This window comes from Zophobas morio, unplaced genomic scaffold, assembly GCF_036711695.1.
Source record: "Zophobas morio isolate AGI-343-1 ecotype UQ-CSIRO unplaced genomic scaffold, CSIRO_AGI_Zmor_V1 ptg000011l, whole genome shotgun sequence".
NCBI classification, from domain to species: Eukaryota; Metazoa; Arthropoda; class Insecta; order Coleoptera; family Tenebrionidae; genus Zophobas; species Zophobas morio.
Genome location: NW_026972116.1, coordinates 11,364,234 through 11,381,972, shown reverse-complemented (window position 1 = coordinate 11,381,972; position 17,739 = coordinate 11,364,234). Strand labels below are relative to the sequence as shown.

General features: G+C 34.9%; 1 protein-coding gene across 3 annotated transcripts in view; it reads right to left on the bottom strand.

The window, feature by feature from the left end:
* Nucleotides 1-17,739, bottom strand: part of LOC135126912 (uncharacterized) — a 459,555-nt gene that overhangs the window by 64,969 nt on the left and 376,847 nt on the right. For all 3 annotated transcript variants that reach the window (XM_064053135.1, XM_064053136.1, XM_064053134.1), the window contains one exon: nucleotides 15,400-15,446. In XM_064053135.1, coding sequence (XP_063909205.1) covers nucleotides 15,400-15,446 — 47 coding nt within the window. The remainder of the gene's footprint in view (nucleotides 1-15,399; nucleotides 15,447-17,739) is intronic.

Below are 17,739 nucleotides of genomic sequence, written 5' to 3'. Positions count from 1 at the left end.
ACGCAGAGATGGCGAATTAACACATGCACATTAGCGGCGAATAACATTGGTAGAGCACTTACGGCTTCAGTATAGCCCAGATTGATCTGACTGTATGTCGTCGATCCAATGGGGCTCTAGAGGCGAGTCAACGATGAAAAAAAAATGTTAAAAATTAATTAACGTTAAAGTGACACTGCCAAAGTCAAAGCAATCATGGATTAGGCATTTCATTATAAATTTAGATAATATCAAGGGTTGCGTAAAAATAATTTTCAGAAGTAATTCTCTCGTGACTAACCCTGTATATTATTCATTATACATATAAGAAACTGTATTTACATATTTTGTTCGGGAAGAGGGAAGTTTTCGCGGAACAACTTTAGAGTACTTTTTCCAATCTTGTGACATTTGAGATGACATGTTTCAAATTTGAAATCTTTATACAAGGTGCTTACTTATAAAAATTCAGGGGGTTATTTTATGGACTATTTTAAGTTTTTTTTTCTGAATGATTTTCGAAAAGACGCTTGAGTTAGAAGAGGTACGGGGCGATAAAAGTAAGGCAAATTAAAAATGCAATGAATAACAACCCTGACATTTCTGAAAAACTTGGTCAGCCAATGAAGACAAGATTTGAGCTGATGGTAGTCATTATCAGCGGTTTTTGTAGACTTAGAATCTTTAAATGTAATACTCCTATGACTTAATAAAGCAATTTTTTTTTCGAAAAGCTTTTATCGCCCTGTATCCAATAAAGTGTCTTTCTGAAAATGACCCAAGGACAAAAAAATCTTCAAATAATTCAAGGAATTTTTACCGCCTACTTCGTAAACACTCTGTGGATAAATATATATAGCAGTATTCATAACAAAATGAGTTTTAGGGGAAATCAAATAAATATGGACTTAAAGTACTCCAGCTTCCATTTAATATTGTCGTATCCTGAAAGTGGGTCCACTTGTAGTCCCAATTTCAATAATTCCTAATTTCATGCATTCGTTTATTAAAAAAATAAAGGAAGGGATGAAAATTTAAACTGATGATCATCAGTGCATCGTAATTTTCAACATATGCATGCAGTAATCACACTGTGTCCTAAATTTTCTATATTTATTGTCTAATAAGTCTTTTTACAAAATGTGATGGAAAGTTCACTGCTTGTGTGAGGTCCCAAATTAATAAAAAGCATTCCGTTTTAGATATTTATAATTAAAAACGGTTCGACAAGACACGATCTAACTAACTTATTTAAAAAGAATCTAAAAATGGAATCATACACCACCACCTTCCATAAACCTGGTCCATCAAACTTTAAAAATTGATGTACTACTTATATTACTAAATTATTTCGTTTCCATCGTAAATGTTCCACTAAACACAGCTGTAAAATCTTGCAAACTTTGTCTCAAAAATGGAGTCTTTTCAGCGTAACTCTTTTATTGAATGAGTTTCTTCAGTCCGTCGCGAACTAAACTTACCAGCGGCGTATTGACTGGAAGTGCAAAAAATGGTTCACTGACCAACAACACCATGGCGATATTGTCATTGTTACTTATTTTTATTCTTAAAGAATTATTGACTACATTGAGACGATGATTCTCGATTTTTAGAACGGCGCGGGGTTAAAAGTCATTCAACGTTAATAGAAAAACAATATGGTCCACTTAGATGGTGAAGTTATTTAGAAACTGCTCTTCAAGATGTGTAACACTATACTTTAATAGTAAAAATTTCATTACAACTTCCGATTTTCTCCTGTCAATTTAATTTTCTGGGCTAGTAAACCTCCATTAATAATTTACGCTTTTTATCGAACCGCCAAGTTTGCTTGGCTAAGACCACCTTAATTCACGAAATTATTAAAACAACCAGATACAATATAGCGATCACAGTTTCACTGATCTTTACGAGAAATTGATATGATAACATATGAAGTCCTGTTAAGCAAGACTAAAGTTCTGAACTGTTTGTAGACGGGTAGAGCCAGGGGACCACCACCACCACCACCACTTTAAATTCATGGTAGCTGCCATTAATTACTAGAATGCGCTTCTTTGCCTATCCAAACAAAGAACAAACTTAATACAAGCAAAGAGACAATAGCATGGGATGACATGTCTATCTCGGTTCACATAAATTGATGGAATTAAAGCGGGAAACAGGACAGTAAATTATAAAGAAAGGTTTTTGTCGGAAGAAACTTAAATTAACCAGCGCATGTACATACAACTACTAATTATCAATCAACGCGGGGAGCTGTTATTCTTTGTGTGCACAAGCTTTGTAAAAGTGTAACTAGGCAGGTGCGCATCTAATGACAAGTAATAAAAAGAAAACTTAACTAACCGATGAGAAGTAGGAAATTAGTGCGGCAGTTGGGGCGGATGTGCATTGTTCATAATTTACGTTATTTATAGGGGAGTTAACAACATATAAAAATTTATGATCAATTGCCCGTATAAAATTAAAATATGTCTGCTATAAATTACTAATTACTGGTGCAGTCATTAATCATTTTGTGCAGACATGAAGATCATCTGAATTCAGAGAAAAACATTTTAGTTTTAAAACCAATATTTTCCGAAACTGGATATTTTATAACTGTTTTCATTAAACACTCATCAAGAGTTTGAACGATTTTAATTGTTCGTGACAACAACGGATCTAAAATTCAGGTAACGCGTTTTATATTTTCTGTGCAAACTAGAAAAAACGTTAATATTGGAAAAAATATCTCCATGTTAACTGCAATTTGGTGTTTACTCATTGCTTCATGTTTGCACGCAAGCTAAAAGAACAATACAGCATAAAAATAATACAGGACAAATGATATGCTAAAAAAAATTCAGAAACGTTCAGGGCCAAAAACACTTTTTTGTACTGTTTTTTTTTTGCAGATTGCAATAGTCATTGGTCTATTAGGGGCTCGTCGTTAGAATAAACTGACTTTCTCAAATTCGCAAGTCAATTAGATATGGTCCAAGTGAGATTTGGTGATTTGTAGTATTGGTGAAATAGAAAGGGAAGTTAGTTAGAAGTAGAAAATAAGGTTTTCTGAGCTTCATTTACTGTATTTTGATTAACATTAGTAACAGATTTGTCATCAAAATATTTAAACTAGCCCTATTATTATAATCGTTAGCTAAGCGTTAGACAGTCCATATGATATATTTTCCATAAAGAGTATATAATTATTGGAAGCACGTCCATTAATGAACGGTTTGAATCTAAACGTCAGTACAGAGATACCTGTCTTGCAAAAGACTTTATTAACAGGCGCTGAGTGATTTAATATGGCTCATAAAAATAGCGAAGTGCCACCGTTGTTCAAGAACCATAAAATTATACAGTAAAATTGACTTAGTGTTGGCTTAAGTGAATATTAATTTTTTAAGCATAGAGTTAATGAGTGAGTAGCGAACTAAACACTGTAATGATTATCTCCGAACTCAATGTTTAATTTTGCTTCATGCGTTTATATTCATGAATAATCATAGCAGATTAACACAAATTCATTTAAGCTAGATCGCTGTTGATAACATGTTTAATTCAAATGGACAACTTTGATGGAGTAAATTATATGTAGCAGGATCCTAGTATTTACTCAAGCGAACGTGTGTGGCGTTGATTGCTTAGTCCACCTGTGATTGGTTTAATTATCCACGTTTATATAGTATGTATAGCATACCTACGCAAATAGAATATCAATGTCAGTGTTATCTTAACGGACGATCCCTTAATGCCTTGTTTAGCCGTAAAATTGCTTCGGCTAGATTGAATTCCGAGATAGAGTTTCGCTGGTTTTGCAGGAGTGATGTGTCGTGTGATCAGTGCATCATGATGGCTAATGGAATGCTGCAGATGGTCAATGTTTACGTTCAAAATTTAAACTTTACAAAACTAAAGTAAAATGGATTGATATCACCATTTTTCTTTAGTTTTAGTTATTAAAAGGAGATACCTCCTTGTCAAATTTAAATTTCGTGTTCTTAAAAGGTTGAAATAAATTTCTCAGGGAGAAAAATAATAATACGAATATCGTTTTTGTGTTTCGCTATAATGTCACCAGAATTTTTTTTCAATAGAAACGATTTAAACGTTTATTTCATTTCGCTGCCAAATTTTTAAAATACTAATGACCCTATAAATCTCCGGAAGTACAGTAGACCAAATTTTCACACTGTTTCAGGCGCTGGAAAAAAGTTTTGGTGGATTTATTGCCCGTAAATAATCTAACGTTAAGCGCCCTAGTACGTATATTCCCAGACATTCTGCGAATTTAAAATAAATGTTTTGTAGAACAAACAATACGTCTTCACACATGTTGTAAAATTCCGTTGATACCGAATACCGATAATTTTAGGCAAGGTTTAAAATTTCCTGAATAAAGAAATGAAAGAAAGGAAATCTCCAGGTCGGATTGAACGGGTTTAGTCGTTCAGTTCGACCAGAGATTTCCTTTCTTCCAATTGTACATCCACTGAACCGGCATGAATCTGCGCTACATCAAGCAAGTCTTATCTACTTATCTATGAATGAATTATTAAAGTTTAAAAATTCAACTTTTGTCCTCGATCCTTTTAATCGAAATGCCACTGATAGTTTAGTTCACGAATGCCAAACGTCGCATTTTGCAGCCATTAAAAGTGAGACCGCGGTTAGCTGTCTCTGGTAGGGGTATAATGAACTAATTGCACTTTGAAGCAATTAATTTGAGGCTTCAGCAGGATAGAGTCACAGCTCATAATACGCACGAAACAATAAAATACCTTGAAGAATATTTTAATAACTGATAAGCTGAAGAACAAAATATCCATTGGTCAGTGTTGTCGTTGGATTTAGATTTGTTGCAGAAAACACGAAAAGAAATACAATATAACATGATCTTTGCCAATTTTTCTCAATTCTTCCTTGTTTGCGGTTTTTCTCTTCCAGTCTCTACTATTTAACTTATCTGGATCTTCTTCTACTGCATCATTCTATACACTGTCTTTTTGGCCGTCCTTTTCTTCTTTCCCCCTCAGCTCCACTTTCAGCATTTTCTTCGCGGCTCTTGTTTCTAGTAGTCTTTCAACAGTTCTGTTTAGATTTTAGCAGTTTCGTGACCGCTTCTGTACTACTGCTTCCTTTCTTTATTCTGCAGTTGATTTCACTGTCTTCTTCATTTTTACTATTTATAGTCACCCCTGGGTAGATAACGTTATCTACATAACTTTTCTTCATTGATTTCTAGTTCAATTTTTTTGCAGCCTTTTCTGATCCTCTGGTTATATCCTAGTTCTTTCTTTGTTCTTGCTCGCTCTGTTGGTTTTAATAAGTTCATGTATTATCCCCTTTGCTCTCGCAGTTTTATTGTTTTTTAGTTTCTTAATAACCTCATTTAGTTCTTTTTTGTTGGAGCTTCTTCATTCTGGCTGGCGCTTAATCAATATTTTTTTTTGTAATTTTCCTGCTTTTCATTGTTTAGGATCATTTCAAAGTGCTGTTTCCATTTCTTCGCCATTTCTTGAACTGCTCCCACAAAGTCCTTCTTTGTTTTTGCAAAATACCATTTTTTGGCAAATTCTACATTCTGTTTTTGCTTCCTGGTACACATTTCTCACCTCTATAGCATTAAAACTTCTTGTTGATCCTCTGAACTAAATACACATGCCCTTTTTTCTTTCTGCATTTGGGACTTTTCTGCCGCATTCTCGATTTTCGTTTTGGCTTCATTTCGGGGATGCAACTGCGATATTTGACGCAACCTGCAGTTTCGCTGGGCGGGGATAAGTGCGTCGCTCGCGGCTGCGTTCTCGTCATGGGTGTACAGGAATTGCGGCTCTCTGCGTGATCTGCTCGTCGTAGAGGGATTTGTACCACTTCGCGTCTTTATGGATGTATAATTTCAAACATTTTGTAGGTTGTTTTGGCCATCGATTTTCGGTATTGCTATTTGGTGACCTCCAAGTTACTTTGTGGAGGTCTTTGTATCGGAACAGCGCACCTTCTATTTTCATTTATATTTCGTTTGCGAATCCAATGAGTTTAAAACCATGTCCCTTTGTGTTTTTATGTTTGCAAACATTTTGTTTAAGCAGGTATTTTCTCTTAATTTTACCGCTTATTCTTGTAAATGTTGATTAATAAGATTTTCTATGCAATGTTAGAACTCATTAATACCATATGATAGAAAAAACGTGTCACGTGTGCGTTGGAATAGAAAAAAATGTTGGCAGTATCATTATTTCTGATTGTCAAACGCAGGGTAGATTCACACAACACAAGTGTGGGAGTATAATATTTTATAAAATTTACGATATATTAATTATACAAAATTTTGCGGGGATGTCATCACGTTGTTGGTGGGGATGATTAGACAACATACTGTCGTAATACAAATCCGGGACGGTAGACAGACGGACAGACAGACAGACAGACAGAGGGAAACGGGAGACGTATTTCTTCGTACTGTAGGGGTCATGAAAGGTCGAGAAAACGTAACATAATAACGTAATAACAGAATCGCCAATATTGGAAATTTAACAAAAACAATCCAAAGCACACTTGACAAGTTTTTTTTTTCGATTATATGGTATTTATATTTAAACCTGATGATATTATTACATTATTCTTTTTTTTCTTTTTCGTAATATTCCATCGTGTTAGAAGAATCAGTTCAGATCATATAAAAGTTGTATTCAATGTCAGTAAGTTATGAGTACGTGGAATAGAGCAATATGGTAGTGGGTCTTTAGAAGGACTTGAACATCCACAATATTTTCTTTTCGTGCGATGACTGATGGTGCAGGCTTTTCGAAATTGTATACTTAGGACATTCCACCTCTGTGTAGCGATGATTTGTTTGTTTGAGGAATTGTTCATCTACTGCATTTCATCTCTTTTACCTTCTGGTTATGTACATGAAAGTTGTTTTCTGAACTTAAATTTACGCAAGCATTCATTAAACTCCACCGCCAGTTTTGGCATAATATAAACTGAGAACAAAGGAGCCGGGCAAAAATGAAGTTTTATCTAGACATGAAAAAATTAGTTTCTGGATGAACACGATAATTAGTAAGCAGCGACGCTAGAAATATCTTTAGCACATATTTCAGGAGAAAACGAATTGATGTCACTATTAACGTTTCCTTTTGTCAACGCAATTCAATAATAAAAAACGCCATCTACGCAAGCGCTACGAAAATGAATTTAACTGGTGCGACAATGGCGCCATCTGTTATGAAAATGTTTTTTTACTACAAGTAGAACTTCCAAATCCAGTACTGAGCAGTGCTAAAATTATGTATTGAAAATATCAAAACAGAATTTTATCAATTGTAATTTTAATTCATTAAGCTTGTATCAAATCCGTTCAAAATTAATGCAGCTTAATGTGTTTGTGGCTCATTATCGTTAAACATTCCTGAAATTCAATCATAGGTAAAAACTTGTATTGTATTAGAACGGAAGCGGAAGCATGGAAATATATAAACCAAGAAAGGAAGATAAAAACGGGACCAAGTAAGAACATCAAGATAGAAGAATGGCGGGAATATTTTATAAGAATTTTAGAAGGCGCAGAAACTAACGAAGAACAGAAGACAGAAGTAAATAGACAGGAAACAGGCACAATAGAAGAAAGGGAAGAAATAGGGAAGGAAGAGGTGATAAGAGTAATAGGGAAAATGAAGAAAGGAAAAGCTGCAGGAATAGACGGCATTCAGAACGAACACTGGATTTACGCAACAGAGAATATAGTTGAGGGACTCACGAAAATGTTAGATAAGATCTGGAAAGGAGAAGGGTTACCAGAAGAATGGAGAGTGGGGTTAATCAGTCCCCTGCACAAGAAAGGAAACAGAGAAAAAGTAGAAAACTATAGAGGAATTACGTTGTTGAATACAACTTACAAGATCTACAGTTCCATTTTACAACATAAGTTGGAAAGGGATATAGAGGAAAAACAACTGCTACCAGAGGTGCAAATGGGATTTAGAAAGGGAAGAGGAACAATCGAATGCATAGCGACCCTGGATCACATAGTAAGGAGGGAATTAAACGAAAAAGGAGGAAAGGTATACGCGCTCTTTGTAGATTTGAAAGCGGCTTTTGATATGGTTAATAGGGAAAGACTATGGCAGATAATGAAAGACATGGGCATCAGTAAAACACTAATAGAGAGAATTAGAGAAATCTACAGAGAGACAGAAAATAGAATCAGAGTTAATGGAGAAACGTCGATGAATTTCTGGACGAAGAAAGGAGTTAGGCAAGGATGTCCATTAAGTCCAACGCTCTTTTCCTTGTATATAGCAAAATTAGAAGAAAATCTTAGGAAGGCACAGATGGGAGGGGTCACTTTAGGGAAAACAAAAATCTGGTCACTACAGTATGCAGACGATATCGTCCTACTGGCAAAAACGGGTAAAGAAATAAGAGAGATGATGAAAACCCTACAAACATTTGTAAGAAGGAGAGAACTGCAAATGAATGTAGAAAAAACGAAAATGATGGTTTTCAGAAAGGCGGTAGGGAGAAGTAAGAAAGAGGTTTGGCAATGGGAAGAAAAGACGATAGAAGAAGTAGCGACGTTTAAATATTTAGGGTATACATTTCAAAGAAATGGAAGAAGAACCCAACATTTGGAAAATACAGTAAAGAAGGCAAATAGATTGTTGAAGGCGGTATGGGGACTGGCAGAGAGAAGGTTGAAGAACGATTTCGTTAGAAGAATATGGCTCTTCGACAGCTTAATAAAAAGTGTTATTATGTACGGTGCTGAAATCTGGGGATGGAAGGAAAGGGAGAGTCTAGAACGAGTACAGGCAAAGTATTTGAAATGGACGTTAGGGTTGGAAAAAGAGACACCAGAGTACATTGTATTAGAGGAAACGAAGAGAGAAAAACTAAGAATAGAAGCAGCACGAAGGGCAATGAAATTTGAAGAGAAGATCAGGCAGAACGTTGAATGCAAAATAATGAAAGAAATGTGGGAAGAGATAAGGGTAAATTATAAGAAGACAGCGGAAGAAAGAAGAGAATTTTACGAAGTAAGAGGTCAAACGGCAGAAGAAGTAGAGAGAAAAAGGATAGAGGGAGCAGAGCCCAGGAAGGAAATTTTAAATCTAGATGAAGAGTTACAAAGAAAAGAGCAAAGGAAAAAAAATAGCAGAGTCCAGATATAATCCAAAATATGGAGAAATAATAGGAGGTCTAAAATTACCGGAGTATCTAATAAGAGGGAGAAAGAATGAAGACAGAAAGACAATAGCCAGATTTAGGGTGGGAAATGAAGAAGGAGAAAACTGTTACTGGAAAGAGGAAGAGGATAGAAGATGCGGATTATGTAGGGAATTTCCGGAGACGATTGAACACTGGCTAAAGGATTGTGAAGAGTTACGGGAAGTCGAGAAAGATAGGAATGAGCTATTGAACGAAACAGGTGATGGTCTGGAATGGATGAAAATGATATTAGAAAAGAAACGAAAATAAGGAAGCATTTAGAGAAAGAATATTAGTTTAAGTTAAAATATGTTTAATTGATATATATTTGTACATGTATAGATATATTAAGGGAAAAATGTAAACCGGACTTCTTTCAAGTCCCGAATGGGAAAGAAATAAACAGTTACATACATACATACAACTTGTATTGCTGTTATATTCCAATTATTCACAGCAGCAACAGCAGGGTATTGCCAGACACGCCTCGCTTTTCCCGTTTACTCCACGATTAAAAATTTTCGAATTTGTATCATTTTATAAATGGGGCTTCCGTTTCCAGTTTTTACGATCAAGCCCCGACCACTTCTGAAGAAAAGTCTGTTGCTTATATTGAAGCTAAATGTATGTTTATCCGATGAAACGGAACCGTTTATACCGACGGCAACAGCATGTAAGTAAACGGTTTTATCTACGATGTTTCGCTGTTCACTTCATGCCGTTCCATAAAGATGTAAAGAGTAGCGCATAAATCATGTGATCGCGTGTGTGCCTCTATTTTGTGTCAAGAAGTTAACTTCTTCCATAAACCTTCACGCTGATAAAACTGCCGCCTATTTTGCACATGTCCAATGTTTCAATTTAGGGGGAAATAACGACGTGTCCGATGATGACGTCCCGACAAATCGGATTTGAACTGGCTGAGGGTAGCCGTCAAGACAGGCGCTGATTTACTGGTTGCCGGAACCCCTATCAGTTTGCTGATAACATGGATTTGAAGCGACAGCCCATTGACACGTACAGGTGAATCTAAATTCACCTTTGAAGGTGTAGATGTATAAGTGGCTTAAGACGAACAGGTGTAGAGGGCGAGAAGGGCGGAAACCGGTCTTTGTAAAAGAGAGAAACTTTGGAGAGTACAATGATTAAAAAGCAATTACGAAACTTTTGTTACACTATTGCAAGTGTTATAAATTGGTTAAGAAGACACTTAGATGTTCTCAGGCTAAGAGCAAAGTTGATTAATCTAATATAAAAGTATTTGCTCAAGTCTGGTGCACTAATAAATGGTCTCTGAAAAGCAAAAGAACAATGAAGTGCAAAAATTGCAGCTCTATAAGTGCGTTTAGTTCAATTAAAGCCGTTTTATTGTGAAAGGACCTAGGAGGGGTGATTCTGAAAGTGGACTCCATTGAAGATTGGTCTAATGAGGTCGGGCATTCAGAGTTTATTTGAGGAAAATATCAGAACATTTCGTTGTTGTAGTTGTACGATCAGTTGATACAATTAAAGAGAATTATACAAGACTATGGAAATGTTTCGTTGAAAGTTAATTTATCTATCGAAGCTGGGGACCAATACGTCCAGTAATTGTTGTAAATTCAGTTAAATATGTTGTTTATCATAAATAAGTCATTTTAGATCCAACGAAGGCAAATTTTTAAGAAGAAAGTGAATTACGTGGTAAATTCATTAAAATTTGATAATTGTTACATCCTGCGTAGGCCAAGGAATATTGTAATCGAGTCTACTGGATGACTGGCTATTTTAATGTTTTCTCGACGTTTCATGACTCCTAGAGTACGAAAAAATCATCTGTTTGTTTGCCGCCTGTCCCGAAGCTAGTGGTCCGATTATTGTCAAATTTAAAATGTGCATTATGAATATCATGTAGATGGTAAAACGCTAACCAAAATTTAGTTAAACATCCCGACCAACAACAGGATAACGTCATTTCCAAAATTTACATTAGTAAATACGTAAGATATTCCTTCACATGTGGTTTATGAATCCGTCTTCAATTTTTATTATCTCTATTTTTTTTTTAACTACCCCATCATTAAAATAAGTGGTGGTATGAGGACGACAACCATGAACCTCTTTACGTTTTTACTGTTCTTAATGTGTAACTACTTGGACCAAAGTAAAACACTACGCTATTGAATTTACGTTTAGTTATCTGCGAAGCTATTCATAATTTCATCATGTCGTCGCAGCGAGTAATTTACGTATCATAATTGCATGTTCGCATCGCCCACAGTAACAAAATCCGAGAAAGATTTCACAAGAGACAAGCCGTATAATTTTTTAATGACAACCGCTGAAGCCATTCCGCAACAATTAACGTGGGAAGTTTTTTGCTAAAGCGCATGCAGCGGACACGAAAATTTCATCAGGCGAACCATCAGAGGAACCGTCAGTCCTAAAAGCTGAAACACGATAACACAAATATAGAAGACACCGCAACCCTGCAAAAATCACTTATTTCCCATGTGTCAACTGTCACCGAAGAGATATGCGAGTTTTCAGCGGCGGGATAACCACAATTTAAACAACCCGTCGCAATTTCGCAGACTTATTTCATTTGTTTTACAGTGGCGACGTTCAACTGAAAAAGTGCCCTATTCTGGCGGTGGAAAGCTGTCATAAGTTGAAAATGACGCTAACTCGACAGGACATATAGGTTAGTAAATCTGCAATTAAGGTGGAAAGGGTGATTGGACACGGCTAAAGCGGCGTTTAGATCTGCCGGTTACACTACCGGTTTCTGATAGGTTCCTTTTTTGTCGGTGACATGTGCTAGGCGTTCCTGACTTGTACAGTGTCATAGAACATTTTAAACAATTAGTGTAGAAAATTATCCTCTTATTCTGATTTTTGGGATTAGTTATACAAATTTACTCGGCAGAGTATATCACATACGTAATTTAGCCTCACGTTAAAAATGGCAGGTTAAATTACTTAATGAACGCAAAGTTAAAAAACTACACGTGGTGTATAAATTATTTACACAAAGGGGTAAAGGATATCACGTTGCGTGCAAGTTTGGCGTAAGATTCTACATGTAATGAACTTTACATTTGAAAATGTAATCTACTAAACGTACTTACTTTACACGCTAAATTCATTATTAAAATTTACAGTTACTGTAAAAAATAAATACTAATAAATTGACAATATCACTAAATAAAAATTATTCAAGTGCTTATCACTTATCAGTATAGTAGCCAGTGCACAAGCCTCTAAACGCAGCTTTAATAATAGGCTTCGACGAACAACCTACGAACTAGGTGCACTGCAGTATGAACAGACACCGCATCGAGTACGTCGATGTTCACTTGCAAATAGGACGAATAGGATGCCTGTTATCCTTTCTCTATCCTGTAGGACATTACTGCAGAGGCACGTACATAACCCGACACTGAAAAACCTATTTGTTTGTCTACACTGTTTGTAAATTGCTTTCGAAACGTCGATGATGCAAAATAAAATTCCTGCCCATTGTGACAACAGAAAGGACGTTAGAGTTGCTGAAATATTGAGAGGTTCAGTAGTGCAAACTATTACGTGTTAATGCATTCAGAATAGGGAAGTACGAAGTCCATCAATCACTCGTGCCATCAAAAATGGGCAATTATATTGTCGTTAAGAACGTGCATGGGATTTTGATAATTTCAGAATTAACAACGTCTGAGTAATTATTTTTGATGAGCATTATTATTGTGGTTGTTTCGGAAGGATAATTTAGATTAGAACTCCATTTTGGAATTAGTAAGTCAAGAGATTAGTTCCAGATTTTTTACAGTACATATAGCAAGAAACGATCTATTTTTTTATGAGAAGAATACACTACTTGTACATAAACAAATAAAATTTGACATATGTTTAAACATTAACTTTTCAAATAACAGTGTAGTACATTTAAAATGATTTAATTTGACACATTACACCATGCTTTGTCGAAAAAATTACATAACGACGGGTCTGGGCTTCCATTGTATTGCCTGATTATCATGTTATTGGATCCAAGGAAAAGGAAACTAAAATGTTGACCGAAAGACCGAATGATTCATCAATACATCCAGTGACTTTTTGAAACAAAGCTTTAAGAAAACATTTCATCTGTTCGAGATGATGATGAAAGACGATTTTACTTAGTTTTCATAACATTTCCCATGATACATGATGTGCACGAGAGGAGTGTATAAACAAATTTTTTAGTGGATATGCAATCAGTGTTTAACATATAAGCAGACACATTTTGTGACAAAGTTCTTCCACAAACTCCATAAAAGTCAAAGAGAATTTTAAATTCTCCACTAGCGATTTTTCACACGAGGTCGATAAAAATTACGTACATTGAAGCTTCATCCAACTTAAAATCCTTATTACCTGCTTGGAATAGATCAGAAGTCGTCCATAAAATCAGGCAATTCAAATCTCTGAATTCGATTGAAAGTTGAATGTTTGTCTTTAATTAAAAATAAATATTTCATCAGTTAGAAATGAAGAGAGAAAACAGAATGAAATCATTGGATCTCCCAAATTGACTTTATACGACCTGTCGACACTAAAACAGACTTACGTCTATTGTTGAGCTTCACACTAAGCTTTTGATGACTTTAATTAAAAGGTAAGAGTTTTAGTTTATGACAGGTGACAGGCGGACAGCCAATTACAAACATGTAAATGGAGGATGCAGGAATGCATTTTGCATTGTAATACTGTGAATTGTGTATGCGGACTTGATGTATGTATCTACATTGTCATTAGGAATTGTAAATACTACACTAATTTCCTACGTGGGCATGTGTATAATACCAAAATGTAAAAAAGAAAGTCGTCATGAATGCAGCTCCTTGTGATTACGTAACACAAAAACAACCGAACGAAATTTACATAAAAATAAAGTCCCTGGTATACTACATACTTAAGATAAAGAAAGATGTTTGGTTGTAAATACTATCAAAGCTTCGTTTGATCTTCCTCGGGTCAAACAATAACAACCAACCTGACCTAGTTGATTATTTCTTTCCGCACAGTAAGCGATCAAGGAGTGTACTGTCGTGCTAAAAAAAGGTCTTGTTATCACTTCTGGCCAATATAAAACCGGCGGAAGTTAAAAAGAACAGTGTACTCGTGAGCAAGATTGATGCCTTCTGATTTAATTAAGCAGTCTGCGACACGTCTCGCAAAAGAAACAGCAAAAGTAAGAAAGCGGAAGTTTCCTTTTGTTGTTTTTCGTCGGCGATCTCGTTTTAAGCACTAATTTCAAGCACCTGCTAAAGTAAAAGCGATCAATAACCTCCTATCAGAAATAAATTACAAAGATCGAGTTAAAGTCAAGTTAGTTCGTTCGTTTAAAAATCTCCGACATTTAATCGCTTACAGGATCTTACTACTCGGTAGTATTTTCTCCCAGGTTTTTACACTGGCGCGTTATACAAGCGCATGCAAGCATGTTATCTAGGCAAACAATCCAGGAGCAGCTTCAACGTTTCTGTCAATAAAACCGGGACTTGGGCAGCTGTTCCTTCGAAAACCTTTCGTTTATGGTGGGCATTAATATACATAAAGATTGCGAAAGCATTAAACCTGTTGAGGTGGAAGATTTTTTACGGGAGGCCATAAAGCGAAATTATCGGTTGTGGATCTTTACATAAAGCGGCAACTTCTTGAAATCAAGCATCTGTTAATATCCGCAATATGCAGTAAAGCAGTTGGTGCGGCACAAGCATCTTGTGTGTTTGTTTATTAAAGTATAGTGTCTTTGTGGATGGCTACTTTCAAACTATCGTAACCGTAACAGCGTGGTCGCATGTTTGCATGCACATGGTAAATTCAATCTGCTGGGATATTGCCTTAGAACCTGACCTCTTGTGCATTTCAATAGAAATGAAGCTACAAATACTTGGAAACTTGGGAACTTATCCAAGTTTCAAACCGAGCACGATGATAGTGGAGGAAGAGGATATTGTTGATTATGCACACAAGCGAGTTTGCTTTTAATTGTTCCCCGACTTATACTTACTCAAACAGTAATAGAAATTTGAATGTTAATACTCATTTATAAAGTATATTCACCTAAGTAAATACTGTTTCGCCGAATTCCGTTTACTTTCATTTAACCCGTTGAGTAAAAACCGGCTTTTATACATTTTCAGCGGACAATTATGCTACATAAACAGAAGAATAGATAACGGTTCTACTTACCATTGGGAGGAAATTCGTAGAAATAGGCCGACCGTGGACTCAGACATCTGTAACAACAATATTAAAAACCATTAAACTCACATTCAAGCAATTGGCTCAAGTTTGCCCAACTTTGCACAAACTCATAATGGACACACCCTATCATAACCGTTCGCTACCTCGCATGTTATAACTCTCTTCCACCAAATTAGTAAAAAAATCTAATACACTCAGGTTTTAATGTCTCTATCCGTTTAATTTATTACGGTTTACGTTGATAACGTTTGACTTGACAAATGTCTGCAGGGCGTTCACTAATTCTGTGTCGACCTCATGAACTGTGAAGATTTAGCATCCAGCTGAAGTTATGAGAAAACGCAGTGGAACGTCATCCTTGGCAACAAAAATTCAAACAAAACTTATATAGATTTTAATTAAAATTTCTTTTATGACAAACAATAAGTTGCTACGAAATACTCTGTAAGTTACTGCACCTTGTTGACTTTAGTTTATCTTGAAATGGAAATTGCTATTTTGAATCACAGACGGCAATGACAACAATAAGGAGTATTTACATTGCTCTTGTTATTTATTTCTTAATTGGAAAAGAGGTTTTCCAGACATTAAGAGAAAACAAGTCTTTCTACTATGCTATTACTAAATGCTTATCTAATTATCTAAATAAAGTGTATAGTTATGACGTTCGTTGAACATTGTTTTTTTTATATTTTCTGATATTTTATTTTATGTGGTAAAAGTTAATTTTCCACAGCTAGCGCTACAAAATACGTACCTATCTGCGCGAATCGTTAACACATTACCACTTATGTTGTATTTGTGCCATAATCATATCTTCTTTTTTCTTAATTAATGGACTTGTTTAATTCATAACTTAATAGCAACTACTATTTGTTTTATTCTCCATAAATGATTTTACATATAAATTTACCTAAAGACAGTGATCTCAATGCAACGCTAGGTCCTAATGATGATAATCTGTGATCTTTGCAATTAATCTTTATTAGGAACTACAGTCTGACTTGTCGTTTGGTAAATTATGTAAAGTCCAATTTCTTCTGCAAAACATTTATAATCAAGTAAATATAGCATAGGATAGCATAGTCCCTTTGAAAGCTTGACGAGTTATGTTGTGCTTGTTTGTGGACATAATTCTCACGGGAAAATGTTGTTTGCAATACAGATATGTAGGTATCAGACTTTATTTTCATAATGGATTCAGAGACACTGTTATGTGATTATAAATTTTAAACGTAACTATTTATGGTACAACAAACACATTTAATAAATTAACGTCTAGCTATTTTTGTTTAAAAAAAGGTCGGGTTAATTACTATGAAAGTTTGTAACAAACTGCTAGCCACGTAGTAGCGGTCTCTTGTATGCAATTTTCTGAAGAAATAAAAATTGGTTCCCAATGATAATCTCTAAAGGATTTTCATGTGTTAAAATTTGGTACTGTAGATTCACTACATATTTGTTTGACGAGAAATTTTTATGAAAAGTAATGATGGTTTACAAACCACAGTGTAGGTGCATATGGTTTTATACTTACATTTTAAATATGAATTATTCAGCAAATTTTTGAGGTGACGTCATCAATATTTTGATGAGGATGGATAGACAAATTTTGGTTAGTGATCTGTAAAGCTGATGATAATCTTATCTCAAAGCATGTGCTAAATTTTAGAACAGTTGGTTTAATAGATTTTAAAATAAACTGCAAGATTTTGTGGTACAATTTGAAAGTTTTTCCAAAAATCTAATGTCACAAGTGTAGACGCATAATGATTTGCGTATTTTAGGACGATTAATATAGTAAAATTCCAAACCGCCGTCATCAACGTCATTTATTGTTAACGAATTTGCAAAGTTTCAGAACAATCTTCAAAACAAATTTTCGAAATTTCTTGAAGAATGTCTCTAAAGATCTAGATTTCGAAGGTAAAAATAAAAGCGGATTAAGAAACCACAGCTGTAGAAGTTATTATCATATAAAACCTAACAGTCGAGTCAATGAAGCTTAAACAATCATCAAAATCTCGTAATTCTCAGAAACAAATACCACTTTTTTAAAATTAAATGATTTTTTTTTAATCTTTAGTTTAACATATTGTTCGAAATCAGAAACATTGCTAAACATGCGCTTAGATATTTATATTGTTCAAATAATAATAGTTAAATATGTAAAAGTATTATTTGGGCGAAAATCAAAGCGGTTCTAAGTTTTTCTTAATATTTGAAAAATTCGTTTAGTTTTAATTTAATAGTAATCGTTTTAAGTGTTGACAGTAGTACAAATTTTTCCATATTTAAACTGTAAGTCCTTGGTGTGTATATACT